Source organism: Sarcophilus harrisii, chromosome 1, assembly GCF_902635505.1.
Source record: "Sarcophilus harrisii chromosome 1, mSarHar1.11, whole genome shotgun sequence".
Lineage (NCBI taxonomy): Eukaryota > Metazoa > Chordata > Mammalia > Dasyuromorphia > Dasyuridae > Sarcophilus > Sarcophilus harrisii.
In genome coordinates this window covers 320,374,998-320,391,893 of record NC_045426.1, presented here as the reverse complement: position 1 = coordinate 320,391,893, position 16,896 = coordinate 320,374,998, and the positions used below count along the sequence as shown (strand labels likewise).

At 36.9% G+C, this 16,896-nt stretch overlaps 1 protein-coding gene across 1 annotated transcript in view; it reads right to left on the bottom strand.

The window, feature by feature from the left end:
- Positions 1-16,896, bottom strand: part of FRMD3 (FERM domain containing 3) — a 151,152-nt gene that overhangs the window by 72,932 nt on the left and 61,324 nt on the right. The window contains exons 3-4 of the mRNA XM_023497683.2: positions 16,246-16,343; positions 3,789-3,912 (exon numbers count right to left, since the gene is read on the bottom strand). Of these exons, the coding sequence (XP_023353451.1) occupies positions 3,789-3,912; positions 16,246-16,343 (222 nt within the window). The remainder of the gene's footprint in view (positions 1-3,788; positions 3,913-16,245; positions 16,344-16,896) is intronic.

Genomic DNA, 16,896 nt, shown 5'->3' with positions numbered 1-16,896 from the left:
AATTATCATGAAAAACTGTCCCTATATCTTAGATCGAGAAAATAATATAGAAATTGAAATAATTCTCCAGTCACTTTCTGAATTCTGAATTTTCCCAAATGAAAACTCTCAGGCATATTATAACCAAATTCTAGAGCTCCCAGGTCATCAAGGAAATTTATTTCTGTATAAACAATTTAAATACTCTGGAGGCAGAGTCAGCATCACACAAGATTTAGCAGCTTCCACATTCAAGGAACAGAGGCCTTGGAATATGATATTTTGAAAGGCAAAGGATATGGAATTACAAACAAGAATAACATACTCAGCAAAAACCAAGTATAATCCATCAGTGGGAAAAAATAGATATTTAATGAAGTAATAAATCCCAGCTTTACCACTTATTACCCTTGAAAAAATAGACAAGATCATTAATTTCTCCAGCCATGTTTTCTCATCTATAAAATGAGAGAGTTGAGAACTCTTCCACCTTTTAATTAACATCCTTGGATGACTACCACCACCCAAGCAGATGGGGTCCTTGGCAATTATTATTATTATGCAGCTTCTATCTAGTCTAAGACAAAAACTGAAGCTGACTCCAGAGATTAGTCTTTGTTTCTCCATCAAAAAGACAGGTAACTTTAGGAGCTAAAAGGGAGCATCTCCTATATTCTCCAAACAGTAACCCAATTGCCACTGCATTATCCCCTTGTTCATAGGATAGTATGGCTAGTGAGTAACTTGGAGAGAGCAATAAATCATACCTTTGTGAAGCTGTCATGTGCTTTCAGCTATCATTCCTGCTGAATTAGGGGTTTAATCAACATATTTGAGTTTGCAGGTCATATTCCCAATACAAACCTGTCAGCATTTTCACCATCTTTTTAAAATCAAGTGTACATGGCAGGCCCGGGGGACAGCAAGCTGTTTCAGTTAGTATTAACAGAGCTTCCATTCCAACCCAAATCATCACACAATAAGCCCCAGACTCTTTACACAATTGGCTTCTTTTCCTATTCATCTTCCAAAACTAACTCAAAATATCTCCCCACTCTACTGGCATAGAGAAATCATGTGATTAATTGAAGAGAAGATAAAACAAAATAAGGAAATGAATTCAGCTATTCCAACAGATCTGGGATCCCATCATGTAGGTTTATTTCTTCAGTAAGGTAACTAGGTAGTATAGTAGACAGTGTTGGAATCAGAGGCTAAAAGACTTGAAAAGACCTGATTATCTCAAAAGTTTACTAGTTATGTGAATCTGGGCAAGTCACAAACTCTGCCCACCTCAGTTTCCTCATCTCTAAAATAGGGATGATAATAATAGTGTCATTTCCCAGGGATGTTGTTCTGAGCACCAAATGAGATATTTATAAGGCATTTTCTAAATTTTACAATGCAATATAAATGTCAACTATGGTGATGATGGACAGTTATGTAGCATAATGAATAGAACTCCAGTTCCAGAGTCAGGAAGATCTGAGTTCAAATACAGCCTTAGAAACTTACTAGCTGTGTGACCCTGGACAAATCACTTAACTCTGCCTCAGTTTCTTCACCTGTAATATGAGTTGGAGAAGAAAATGGCAAACCAAGAAAATGCCAAATAGGGTCACAAGAGTTGGACATGACTGAAAAAACTGAACAATAACCCATTTATGCCTATCCATGTTGCAGTGGACTGCTGCCACTGTGTTTTCATAAGTTTGACCCATTGGCTCAACCAAATGAGCTGAGAGAATCTTCTTTATTTTCTCTTGATATTGTAAGGGTACCAGTAAAAACACAGGCTAACAGTCATCTTTTACTCTGTCCAGAGAGAAGTGCAGGAGAATGTCAGTATGATACCATGCTGTTTTGGGCTACATGATTTTTGAGACATATAACTTCAATTATTTCTTTTTTTCAGAGAGAGTTTGTCTGGCAGATTCAACATGACACGTTTTATAGCATGGATATCTTTAGAAACACTATCTGCCTGATAGGATCCCACATTTCCTGGATGTTGTGGATTACTTTTGATGATGACAGGCAACATACCAACAAAACCAGAGGACGATTATTAACACACCTCCAACTTCAAACACAGAGTCATGTATTAAACAAATACAATACAAAAAAGTGTCAAAGGAAAAGAGAATCGTGCTCTTTGAGGCATCAGAACAAAAGAGTATACAGTTTTATTTTTAATATCTTTTGTCTCAAAAGCCATGGACATTTCATATTGATTTCACACATATTAAAGGGAGAATGTGGGTACTGAACCACAGGCTAAAGGAAAAATTTTCAAATAAAAAGGAAATTTAATGTCATGAAATTCCTCCATATCAAACAGATCTTTGATTCTGTAATGGTTTATAACAGTTCAATGGAAAGAGCAGAGGCTCCAAAATCAGAGAAACTGAACTGAAATCCCACTCTGATAACTGCCACCTCTGTGAGCTCTGTGGGCAAGTCACAACCTCCCCAGCACTCAGCTTCCTCCCTTGAAAAATGATAATGTTGGATTAGAAAGCTTCGGAGGTTTTTTCAGATCTATCCTTCAATCAGTAAAAATTTATTAAGCACCTACTATGTATTAGGTTTTGTGCTGAGTGCTAAATATATGATCCTATGACCCCAAAATGAACCAAGGGGCAAATCACATTTTTACTGCACTGTATTTGGGAAGGAATCACTGCGTCTCAACAGGGAGGTTTCAGTTCTGTGGCAAATTGCTTCTACCCCCAAAATGTAAAATCTTGTAGGTACTTTTTGACATTCTTTAAAGAACTCTGAACCATTTGGGAACACTATATGAAGAAATATTTAACCTGCCTTCATTGTATCTTTTTAGAAATTCTGGATGAATGTTTTCTTTTTGCTATCTTGGGTTTTCCTTTTCTTCAAAAAGGGTATTTTTCCAGGAATCCCTCCAGCCGAAGGAAACGCAGAGTTCTTTAGTCTCCAGATAGTCGTGCAATTTCAAGGTTGACCAGAAGGAGGTATAAAACAGTTCTTCAGAGACTCGCTGACTTGTTAGATTGTGAGATTCTGTGAGACTGTTTCCCTTCAGAGTAATGAGTCAACATCTCGATTCCAGTAGTTTTTAGTTGTATCCCGCCATAACAGTCTGTATTCATCGCATCCTTCTAAAAACTCCGGCTCTGTTTCCCACCAGACCCAGGTTATGGTGATGGAGGAGCCATCAATACAGCCACAAAGCTGGGAACCGATCCCAAGTAGCGTCTCGTTTCATTTTTGATGACCTACCCATAAGACATTCCCCCTGTTTTCATATAGTCAGTAGTCCCTTTCAAGAATATAGTAACAGGAAAATAGAATCATAAAACAAGTTCTTGTCTCAGAAACAAGTGGGCAAGCACAGCATGAGGAAGTCATTACTATTTAGTATCAAGGTTTCTAACAACTGCCCTAGGAAAAGTGTGTGCCAACAGAGGGCTAAAAATAGAGGAGCTGAGATATGTGCTTGTGTGCCCGGGTGAATGTATCCATAAATCTTATTTTCGGAAACAGTAAGGTGACAAGTTAACACTGGAAAGAAAAAAAAAAACAGAAAAGAAAAATATTCCAACTGTCCCTCCAAGTTCCCTAAGATAGTTTACACTGTACTATGTACAAATGTAAAAATTTATAATGATATCTATTCTTTCTTGAGGGCACATGTGAAAACAACACCAGAATTCTGTAAGCATACAACCATGCTTCTCAAAAAAAAAAAAAAAAAAAAAAAAAAGGATTTATGATGCTGTCATTAAAACACACCTTCGCAGGTATCTCTGGCAAAGAGTACACTGTATTACCTGAGTTCATTCCTGTGTATTTCCATTATTTTCCTTTCCAACTTGTGGGACTGCTTAGGGAAAATCTCAAAATCACTGATGTAATTCTCTGGGTGTTCATCAGGATCATAATCCCCAAGCTCAGCTGTGGTCAAAAAAAAAAAGAGAGAGGGAAAGAGAGAGGGATGTGGAGAGAGAGAGAAAGTTGGAGAGGAAGAAAGAGAGGGAGAGGGAGAGAGATATTAAAAACAAGTAAATGAATATTATGCAGCAAACATTTCCCAATGAGAGTTTCATGTCACTCTGAAATAATTAAAGGGAAGGTCAAGTTAAGTGCATAGCTAACATAATATATTTGTTATCTCCCTTTTCCCAGCCACCAAAGAATTTTATGGTAATTCTTTCTGTATTCTCCATGTTTACTCTTGAATTCTTGATGTTCATTTGGAATTAAGAAGCAAAGGTGGAGGGTAACGATTCATAATTTATGATTCCTCATTTAATTTCTTTTCCTCATTAATTTTAAAGAGAGGGAACATGGTGTACAGCAACGGTAGTGGTGCTGGTAGTGTTTTGAGTCATTTTTGGTCATGTTCAATTCTTTGTGACCCCATTTGAAGTTTTCTTGGCAAAGATAATGGAGTGGTTTGCTATTTCCTTCTCCAGATCATCTTACAGATAAGGAAAGTGAGGCAAACAGGGTGATGTGACTTGCACAGGTATCAAGTCTCTAAAGCCAGATTCTAAGAAAATGAGTTTTCCTGACTCTAGGCCTGGCACTCTATCTCCTGAGTCACCTAACTACCTCAGAGCAATGGTGTCCAACTCAAATAAAAATAGGAGCAGCTAACCCTTACCTAAGAATCCCCACAAATAGCTGACACCTCAGTAAAAGAGAGCTTGCTTCAGAACTAGAAAGACCTGAGTTCAAGATCTCCTTCAGACATATATCAATGACCTGGGGCAATGAAGTCACTTAACTTCTCAATACCTTAGGCATTTGTTTTAAGATTATAATTTGCAGAGAAAATGCTGACCTGTTATCAGTAGAGGGCATATGATCAAGTAAAAGTTCCCTATACTAATGAAATCACAAATCCAGATAACATTCCCTCATTTTAAAGAAGCATCAATATTACTGTGGCTTTTCTATTTTCCTATAGCTTCAGCAGAGCTATAATCCCACATGGGGGTACTTGGCATTAGCACCCGATTCAATACCAATAGAATCCAGCAAGAAGTATCTCTCAAACTAATTACTTACTCTATAATGTTCTCCTTAACTATCCCTAGAGCCTCATTACAATGAGTTCTTGCATATGGCTCAGATTTGTGATAGTCAAAGAGGCAAATGACAGTTGTTATATTCTCTGGTAAAAGGCAGTTTCTAATCATAAAAAAGTGAATTGATATTTTTTGTTTCTATACCGCAACGTAAAAATCATTTCCCAATATGTTTCTCCCGACTCCATTTAACCCCTTCCTGTGCTACAACCCCTCCAGGCTGCTTTCTAAATTTTAACTCACATTCCCAGATTGTATCCCCAAAGGACAAATATGAACTCAGGTTCTCCTTATAACTCCATAGTTGACTAGTCCTTCTTCTAGAGCTCATGAACCCCCAATAGTATGGCTTTTATTAACAATCACCCAACAGACTTAATTAGTTCTTAAGAAAGTCATTTATATAGATGGGTATGGTAAAAATCAGTGTAAAAAAATTCTCCATAAGCCTGGGGCTCGTTTTCCCATGAAAACACATGGAGGGGGCACAAACCTAAGCAAACAATGGGAGCAAGACATATGTAGGATTTAAACATAGAGGTCAATTTACAACCTCTTTCAGGACCTAAAAGTTTTTTCTCCCTTTGTAGAGAGTAAAATCAGGCTTCTTGAAGTTACTTCTTCCCTCAGTTGAATGTCTCTTTGTTTCTTTATCTGTCTGAAACATGCTCCTATTTGATACATTGTCTGCTATATATCTAGTAGCCCCTATGACATGACTGATGGTATAGGCAGGAAGGCAGAAAAGGGAAAGGGAGATAAAAATCCACTTCCTCATGTTGCTGTCCTCTGGTAGGAGTACAGGCATGTCCTTCTATAACTCTCCCCAACTCAAATTTGAATTCCTTTGATTCTGAATGGCTTCCTTATTTTATAGATAAGTCCAGGAAAGAAACAAAGAAAGAAGGAAGAGAAAAAGATGAATATCAATTGTCTTGAAACAAGTCCTTGTCAATTAGCTTTAATCCTGAAGTCTGGGAAAGCAATAAATCCTACATATCACATATCTTCCTCAGAAGGAGGATATCCCAGCAGTTACCATCTCTGTGGAAATAGACTCTTCAAAAGTCTTAGCGTGGAAGATGAGATCATCTTGAAGTATGATGAATTCCTAATGGTTTCAACTATGAGTGTAGTATGATGTCTTCATTTAATGGGGCAAGTTCCTATCTCTATGGTTTTGCCCTGGTTATACCTCAAGCCCAGAATGCACATGCATTCTCTCTCTCTCTCCGTCTCTCTCTCTGTCTGTCTGTCTGTCTCTCTGTCTCTCTCTCTTTCTCTCTCTTTTTCTTGTCACAGCTCAAGCATTGCCTTCTATATGAAGACTTTCTTGATCGTCTAATCTCTACAGCATAAATACCTTGTATATATAACTGTACTATATGTATGTGTGTACATAAAATCTCCTTTTTATACTTATATATGTACTTGTCACCCTATAAGCTCTTAGAAAGTGATAATTATTTCATTCTTTGTATTTATATCACCAGTGCTGTAGCACTGCTACAGTGCTGTACCAATATTAGATAAGCATTTAATATGTTTATTGATTAATGTATTTAATTCATAGGACAGAAAGGAATTTATGCCATCCCTTCATGGTGAACTGCCCTAAGATTCAAAGCCAAACCTGCCATGAGCATTGCAACAAGAAAGATCAGAACTTGCCCCATAATTCTTAATTGTTTAAAAAACATTTGTTGGCTTGACATGAGTTTCCCTCAAAGTCTCTCACTCACCCTAAAGACATTTTTGTGTTTTTTGCATGCCAAGAGAAACTGGATAAATAGCTTGTAGCTCTTTTTCTTCACCCACCATTCTGTGATGAAAACTGATATATTGGATAATTTTAATTTTTTTAACAAGTCCTGACATTTTTATAAGAAAACTGAAACTCTGAAAAATGACAAAGAAAAGTACAGAAATTCATTGATTCACTGCTGGACACCAAGAAGAGGGAATAGGGATTAGACTAGGAACTTTTAGTGATTAATTTTCCTTTGTGAAGGTAGACCCTTATATCTTATCTTCAGCTCATAGTCTTAGAGTTGCCTAAAACAGGCAACTGTGTGCCTACAGACTCCTTGGGGACCCATGAGATCAAAACTGTTTTTATAATAATACTAAGATGTTATATACCTCTTAAAATACTCCATTCTTTTCCAACTATGTAATTGTGTACAGTTTCCAACTACATAACTCCAACTATATGATTGCATTTTCTTCATATACTTCACTCAGAATTATATATTACAAAAGACTGAATGTAATTCAGCTATCATCTATTAAGACAGATATTACAGAGATCTGCAAAAAAAAAAGTAAAATAATGCCATTCTCATAAAATCTTTGGGGAAATATAATTCTGTTCATTTAAAAATGTTATTTATTTTAACATGTAATAGGTTTGTTATTGTTTGAATGATTTTTTTTTGAAATTTTGTCATTTTAAATTTTAACTTAATGCATATTGATAGATAACCCACATGAACAAAAGTTCTTCAGGGTCCTCAATAATTTTTAAAACTGTAAAGAAAACTCAAGACCAAAAATTTGAACTGCTGGCCTAAAGTACTGAATTGCTAAATTATTTACCCAGACTCACATATGTAATATATGTTAGAAACAGGACTAAAATTTAACTTTTCCTAGCTTCAAAGTTGGCCAGTTCTTCCTCCAAGATACCAAGCAACTCCTATTATTAGGTCCCAGCAGGAACAAAAAATTTAGGTAAGAAACAGTAGTGCATCTGTATTATAGAGCAGTAAGATATAGCTGTAAAGTAAAATTTTATACGTCAAGTACATCTAGAATTTGCAAAACATGGTGCTGCATGTGTTCAAGGGAAAAAGTCATTATGAATCATGGAGATCTGGAAAAGATCCATGGAGGAAGCAGCCTCCAAATCAAACTTTGAAAGGTGAATGGGAATTCACTAGATAAAAAGTAGGGGGGCGGGAATAGACATTCTAGACAAGGTCAACAGAGATACAAAGGTGAGAGATATCAGGGCATATTCAAAAGACAGAGAAATAATCAAGTTAGACAAAAAGAGAGACAGAGAAGGGGATGGATGGATGGAAGGAGGGAGAGAGGGAAGGAGGAAAAGAGAGAAGTGGGGGGGAGAGAAGAGCAGGGGGAGAGAGGGAGAGGGAAAGAAGGAGAGAGAGAGAGAGAGAGAGAGAGAGAGAGAGAGAGAGAGAGAGAGAGAGAGAGAGAGAGAGAGAGAAGCAGGGAGGGAGGAGGGAGAAAGAGAAAGGGTAGAAGGGAGGGACGAGAGAGACAGAGACAGAGACAAGAGTCAGACAGAGACAGAGAGAAGGGGAGGGGAAAAGAGAGAAAGAGAGAGACAAACAGACAGAGAATAGGTGGAGAGGAGGAATTCCCTGAATATTAGCTAAATATGAAGCCAAGATGAAGTCTGGCTATATCTGGCCTAATTTCCTAATTTTAATGCAAATTATCTCTTCTACACATCTCTACAAATGATCATCCTTCCAAAAACAAGTAACTCTTTATAATACCAAAGAGTTATCTTTTATCCTGTTAGAAAAGACAAGTAAATGGAGAGAGACCTAGTGAGCATTTAATGGGAGCTTACAATGTGCCAGGTACTATATAATGTGCTAGACTAGAGGTTCAGACAGAGAGAGAGAAGAGTTACAAATAATCCCAAAACAGAATGAAGGCTATAGGTAGAAAAAGTAAAGCCAGTGGAAGAAAATATATCTTTTAATCTTTTAAAAATATTTTTATTTATGTTTCTATTTTATTTAAATGCATTTATTTTAAATTTTAAAACATTTAAAGTTAAATAAAGATTTATTTAAAATAAATATTTTATTTATATCTTTATATTTGCCTTTAAAGGGAAGAGTAAAAAAACATCATTTCACTCTTGTCCTACTCTTTGTGATTGCATCTATATTTTCTTGACAAAGATACAGAAAAAGGGTTTGCCATTTCCTTCTCTACCTCATTTTATACATGAGGAAACTAAGGATGAAGTGACTTGCCCAGGATCACACAGCTATTAAGTGTCTGAAGCCAGATTTGAATTTATGAAGATGAATACTTCTAGGAACAGGAAGATTCTATCTACTGAGCTACCTATTTGCCCCATAATAATAAGTACAACTATGCAAAATTTAAATGGGCTGTCTTAGGAAGTAATGAGTCCCCTCCCTCAAAGTCTTCCAACAAAAGCTGGATGTCCACTTATCAAAGTAATTCTCGTTCTTGTATAGGTTGCATCAGATACTCTCTAATGCCCTTTCCAATTCTTAGACACTGTGTGATACTGAGCAGGAGGGAACTATTTCCTTTGCTAAAATTGTGGTTTAAGAAACTGTATTTCCTTTTGATCTGTGATCCTTTTCAGAGTGTCAGCGCCTACTGGAGAATGCATATCCCCCCAGATAAGTTATCTTTCCGGGATGCCAGAGCCTTTGATTCAATTAGAAATCCTGGTCAAAAAGCACCGCTTTGAAGTGTTGTTAATTCCAATAGGAGATCCGGGATGAAAACCAATAAGAATCTAAGCCTGGGAACCTCATCTCCTGAAGTCCCCACCTAGTTTGATCAGCTCAGACTGTCCCAGCCCCCATCAAGATATCCAATATAACAGCTTCCCTCAACTAAGGTCTTTGCAGATGGCCCTAGGTAGCTTGAGATCTCTGTCACTCTCAGCTCCCAGGATCCTTCTGCCCAATGAAAAAGCATTCTCAACGCCAAAACTCCATTTCTCACTAGAAACTGATTTCTATCCAACAATAAACTTTCATTTTGGAACTAATAATTCTGGAATGAGTGAATTCTATCACTCTAAACCTGAAGCTGATTTAAAGGGGATTCTTAACAACTCTTATTGCCACTAACCTCTTGACCACCAGGAATTGAGACCATTCAAACCACATCAAGATGACCCTTTCCTAGATATGAACATCAGCCTTCTTTAAGGAAGAAATATGATTCCAATGTTAGCATCATACTAATTGCTCTGCTCATTTGAACAGAAACTTCAACATAACTTTGCACAAGTCTTTCCTCCTCCTTTTGAAGAGGAAAATAAGAAGAAAATGATTTTTACAAAGGAAGTGGTCCCACCAGACTGTTTTGAGAGTTGTTTTTATTTGTTTGTTTTTTTCCTTTGCAATGCCAGCTTTCATCATGACAGGAAGTATTTCTTTTACTTTGGTTGCTAATTGTATTCAGCATTTTCAGGCAGTATAACTAAGGATAATTTCCACAGTTCTATTATTCACTCAGTTTGTATGAACTGAGGTAATTCAGCTCATTACACTTAAAGACTCACCTTTTCTTCTTAAAAAAGAAAAAAAAAGCAAACTAAGTAAGACTTTTCTCATACTTTTAAAGCACTCAGGCTGCTTTCTAAGATAGTGTGCTGTGTTAACAAGAAAAGGATGTTATTTGAATTTGTAAATGATCCCCAAAGTTACTAGAGAAGCAACTAAACAAAATGTAATTTTATTAAAACAATTGTTTAATTCCTTATGATCATGAATCCTAGACTTGGGAGGGCTTCAGAAGCCATCTTGCCCAACTCTCTCATTTTAGAGATAAGGAAACAAGATCTAGAAAGTAAATATTAAAGGTAAAACTAGAATATTCTCCTTCCCTCCCTTACCTCCTACTCCAAGACAGCGAGTAATCTGATAAAGGTTAAATATGTTCACTTTTTAAAAATATATTTCCATATTTATCATGTTGTACAAGAAAAATTACATTAAAAGGAGAAAAAACCATGAGGAAGGAAAAAACCCCACAAAAAAACAATAATAAAAAAGATGAAAATAAAATGGTTAGATCCACATTCAATGCCCATAATTCTCTCTCTGGATGTGGATGTCATTTTCCATCCCAAGTCTGTTGGAATCAGAGAACTAGTTCCTGAGTAAGAATTTTGAAAACTACTTTTACATGTTTTTGGAAAAATAAAATAATATATAAAAAAAAAAGAACTAGTGTCCTATCCACAAAGTCACATGGCATTTTGTTATGCCACAGTTTCCTTGAATTGTTCTGCCTCAATGCCAACCCCCCCCCTCCCTGACCATTAGAACCAATATAAATTAGGCCTGGGACCCCTGACCATTACATTCCATAGAGCCATAAATTGCGGTTTTATTTATTTATTAGTTATTTAGAGATAGGTAAGCATATCTCTTATTTCAAACATCCTGGCTCCTAGGTCCTCCTAAGTTATCAGAATTTGTGGTCCTTACCCCAAACCTGTCAGAACTGAATTTATGGTCTGTTCCTGAAAGTTTCAGTTCACCAGTGCTCTCCACCTTCTGTCTTTGTTTCCCTTATCACTGAAGTCCTATAAAAATTCAATGCTGGATTCTTTGAGACACGAGTCCAATCCAGCCAATTAATCCAAACTCTCCAATAAAATATTAAAAATTCTCTATTCTCTGGCATTACACTTTTTGCCTGAGAGAAAGGGGCAACAGAATCATAGAATTTTTAAATTAAAAAAAAAAACTTTGCAATCACCAAGTCCATGCTTATCTCTGCTTTCTCATATAAGCTAATAGAAGGGCTAATAGTCAGTGAAATTGACACCAAGGATAAAAAAGAATATCTCCCTTCTAGATATATAAAATATATAATTTTTTTTTGCTTTTAGAAGGCTTATTTTGGCTTGTCCTTGATATAATGGTAACAATACCCAAATAAATAAGTAAATTGTGAAATCATTATCAGTTGATTTGCTATTTGGATTCTCAGTTATTCATTTTTATCTTCCTGAAATAATTAAACCTTGATTACAGGGAATGGAGGGTTTTATTTATTCATTTTAAATATTTCTGCAATTTGGCATGCTATAGGGTCATACAACTCATAAGTGTCTGAAGCAGGAGAGAGACCCAGGCCTTAATAATTTCAAGTTCCACTACTCTATATATTAATCTGGATGGGTTTAGGGAAATTGCTCATGGCATTTAATGCTCCCAAACTACTCCTTAAAACAAAGGCCCATATTTTAAGTTTTATAAACATATTTAAACAATATTCTCCCTGTAACAATGCATCAGCAAAGCATGCCATATCTCAATCTGGAAAATTCAAGTAGTTTTAATATGCCTCTATAAGTTATATCATCTCTGGAAGATCTCTGCCTCTAAATACTTCAATTCAAAGGCTGATAGAAGTTGATCTCTTATTTTTCACAATGAAAATGCATCCCCATCAGTTCAACACAGGACTTTTTATTAGTACTTTAAACCAGGATATTTTAATTAATGCTGAAACCCTCAGACAAGTGATATTGATTCTTTGATTGCTGCTAGGAGAGGGAAAAAAGGGAGGAAAAAACCTCAAGCTTCCTTTCAGAGGTATACAGCACCTAAGAATGAAGCCAAAGCTACTCTTTTACATGGCTGAGATTTCCCCTGAAAGAATGGGATAGGTCACTGTGGTAGTGATATACTTGAAAAGAATATCTAAGTTATTCTCTTAAAGGGGGAATAGTTATTACATCTTTCTTCTTTTTGTTCTTGTTCTTGTTGTTTGTCCTTCTTTCTCAAAGAAGACCATGACATCAGGAAAATGATGCTAAGTGAATTAGTGTTAAGTAAGGGAGGGCTGTGCAAAATCACCAGTCTCACTTTCTTCTCTAGAGGCATCGGGGTCCAGTAACAAGATATAGATCAAGACAACTGGTGCTTATTTCTTGGAAAAGTCAATACAAGTACAAGGCACTACATGCAGATTGGGCTTTGACTGACACAAAATTAGTTAATCCATGAGATAGTCTCTCCTATTTTAGAATTCCTGGGTACACACACACACACACACACACTCACAAACACATACACATTCTGTCCTCCCAGACTGACCCTCTAGCTGTCTCTTCAATTGGACTCCAGGGAACAAAGAAATGTAAGTTGGTCCCTTAACTTAGGCACAGGAAACATCACCATAGCAATAGATCATCACTATCCCCTGGAGACTGGCTTCTCTCAAACCTCCTTCTTTTTTACAAAAAACATTCAAAGGGAAATGTTGGGATGAATGTAATGTCATTTTCTCTAAGTAACCAGATGCTTGTTCATTCGTAAGCAGAAAACTCAATGAACTAAGCATGACTATTTCATCAAGAAAAAAAAATTCTTCTGTCCACATCCAAAGAAAGAACTATGGAGTGTGAATGCAGATTGAATCATTCTGTTTTCACTTTTTTTGTTTTTTCTTTCTTGTATTTTCCCTTTTGTTCTGTTTATTCTTTCATAACATGAAACATGTGGAAATGATTAATATAATTGTACATATATAACCTTATAACCTGTATCAGATCACTTGCTGACTTGAGGAAGAAAGTAAGGGACAGAGAAATTTTAAAATTCAAAATCTTATAAAAGTGAATGTTGGAGGCAGCTAGATGGCACAGTGGATAGAGCACCTGGCCTGTAGTCAGGAGAACCTGAGTTCAAATCCAGCCTCAGACACTTAATAGTTCCTAGCTGTGTGACACTGGGCAAGTCACTTAACCCCAGTTGCCTCAGGGGAAAAAAAAGTGAAGGTTGAAAACTATCTTTACATGTAATTGGAAAAAAAAATACTATTAAGTAAAGTTAAAAAGAAAAAGGAAATGGTTCACTAGGTGTTATTTTATAAGCCCTCTGCCTCCACCCTTGGGTATCCCCTAATGAACTCTCCTGTGAAAGCCACACAATGGGAATCCATATACTCAGATCAAAATATATTTAAAAGTAAAGATTCACTTAATGTTTGACTGACTAACTTTTCACATCAAAGGGCTTTAAGTTCTTATCCATCTAAAAGAAGAGACATCCTCATTCTACTAGGGAATTCTTGAGATAGCAGGGCAGTTTGACCAGAGTACTTATTCACCTAACTCAAAGATGAAGTCCTTCCCCACCTTATAGTCAGAATTCACATTATTTTAAAAGGACTCATGTTTAAAGAATAGCACTGGTCTGGTTCGCAGGTTTCATGGTCCAGATTGGTATTCAGTGGTCAAGCCTCTGTGTCACATTCCGGAATTTGATCCTAACTAAAACTCAGAAATTCTTAAAGGAACAATAAAAACACAAGATGATTAAAAAAAAAAAATCCTTCTCCCTCCCTCCTCCAATTTAACTGGGAGGCGGAATTGTCAATCAGGACTAAATCCGCTATCATCCATTTTGATTGGTTGTTATACTAACCAAACTGAACCAAGAAAAACCTGGGTAAGCCCACCATTTGTCAGTGTTGACACCCTCGGGTTGCCTGTCACAAAAGTCACTGATATTGCATATATCCCCTCCACTAATTAAACATAAGAAAGACTCAGGCAGAAGTCTGAGGCTGCAAGCGTTATCCTTCGTTCTCAAAGAGAACGTGGTCAGCGACGGTGGGAGAGGCAAGGGGATTGGATTGAAGTGAGCTGTGCAGAATCACCAGCCTTGCAGTCCCCTTTGGAGTCATCGGGATCTGGTGATAGAGATCGGGAGGACTAGAGATGGCCCTGGATGCAGGGGAAACATTGGTCTTTTTTAGTTAAGATATGCTTCATTTAGTGATTAAGGATAGGTTTAAAAAAAAAAAAAAAGAGGCAAAGAATGGCCTCTTTTACCTAGTAAATTTTTTTAATCAATTTGGAAGAGGAAGACTAAGGGTTTCTGGCTGAAACAATTGAAACAAAACAAACAAACAAAAAAGGAAGGAAGGAAGGAAGGAAAGAAGGAAGGAAGGAAGGAAGGAAGAAGGAAGGAAGGAAGGAAGGAAGGAAGGAAGGAAGGAAGGAAGGAAGGAAGGAAGGAAGGAAGGAGAAGGGAGGGAGGAGGGAGGGAGGGAGGGAGGGAGGGAGGGAGGGAGGGGAGAGAGGGAGGGAGGAAGGAAGGAAGGAAGGAACAGATACCCATCTATTGGGGAATGGCCAAACAAGTTATGGTATAACTACTGAATGAGACTGATTGGATAAAGTTTTCTCAGTTTATAAGACTAGGCCTAAGTTACATGATCCCTATACCCAGAGCAGGAAGATGAGGTCTTGGACCTCAGGTTTCAGGAAGTCACATTGATTTCTGGGCCAAAGTCTCTAAGGGTCAGACCCAAGTCAGTGACCGGAAGTGATGTGACCCACAGGAAATGACATGACCCACAGAAAACAGACAACATTGGTGACCATTAGTCAAGGATAGTTACTTCCTTTTAGTCTATCCAGTGAAAAGTCTTGGGTCTTTTCCTATTTAACTGAGTGTTTTATTTCCTGCTGGTTGGATCAAGCACATGGCAGGAGCTGAGATGCCTCCTGGGTGTGCTGGGCCTCCTCCTGCAGGGAATAAATAAATGCTTTCTCTTTGTACCTGAAGATGTCTCTGATTGGTTAATTTGGAAAAGGGGGGTCTAGCCCCCATCGCACACACTACCATGCTATAAGAAGTGATGAGCCCAGTGATCCTAGAAAAACAGAGAGAAACTTGAATGAAATAATGAAGAGCGAAAAAAGCAGAACCAAGAGAACAGTATATATGATAACAGATATATTTGTTCAAGGATGACTTTGAGCAAATAAGTCATTTTGACTATTATAAATACTCAAAGAAAGAAGCCAACTTTATCCAGAGAAAGAACTGATTAATGTATAGGATGTATGTATAGGGTAATTGTGTTTGTGTGCGTGTAACCATCTTTGAAGTAGGAGAAAAGAAAGAAAGGGGGAAAAAAGGAAGGAAAGAAATTTACATAATAACTTGAGGATTTTAAAGCATGTTTGTACATAGTGAATTTGTGGGTTTATGTGCAATTATCTTTTTTATTGAATTATGTTATGGAAATGCTTGTTTTATTCCATAAATTTAAAAATAAATAAGTAAATTTTAAAAGAAGAAGAGGTAACTAGAAAAGAACATTCTGCAAGTGGCTCCCCTTGTTCTCAAAGGGAACAAAGCCTTCAGGTTTTCAGGTAGAGTTATAGACCTGACCTACTATTAAAACCATTGATTATACTGCATTTCAGAATTCTCATGAATAACTAAAGAGGTATAGGGAGCCAACTGAATGAATCCTGGAAAAAGCCCTTCAGCCCTTTTGCTTTTTTCTTAATTTACAATAAATGTGGGGAAAGAAGGCCAGGCAAGGGAGCATGTGTTTTTTTTTTTGTTGTTGTTGTTGTTTTTTTTTTTTTTTACATTATACTATGGATCATCCACCTTACCTTGAACAATGCAAGCCCCCAGGTAGGCAGCATCTGTAAAGGAGCACAGCAGACGACCATGGAAAATGTCTCTTTTAATTTGCAAATATAAAAGATACCTGCAAAACAAAAGGGGGAAAATTGCATGTTTTTCATTTACTTGTCATACTAGGGTTGTACCAAATTTCTGAATGGTCATTTAAGTTACATTGAACCCTAATCACAAGAATTAACTCAAGGACTTTTAGAATGGGAAACAATAATTTGTGGTCAAGCAGATCTGTTGAATTCCCAAGGCTGATAGTAAGTACTCTGCCTTTTCAAAATCTCCTGAGAACAGTGAACAAAGAAGGATGCTGTCCAGCCAGCCAAGAGTTAATTAGGAAAGATCCAAATAAGCCCTGGAAGCTCCATTCATTCAGCTGAATTTATATACAACAAATGGATGAGGAACACTCAGAGCTGTCTACAAGACCAGATGAAACTATGACCCACTTACACTTTAGTCCTTCAAATAGAAATAAAAGCCTGGGAAAAATACTTTCTGAGATCAAGCACCATCTTATTCATCTTAATGAATGCTATTCCCTGTCCTTTCCACACTAAAAGCTCTCTTGATCACATAATCCTGTTTTATCAGCTACCATTAACAATATGCTTTTAGGCCACTAA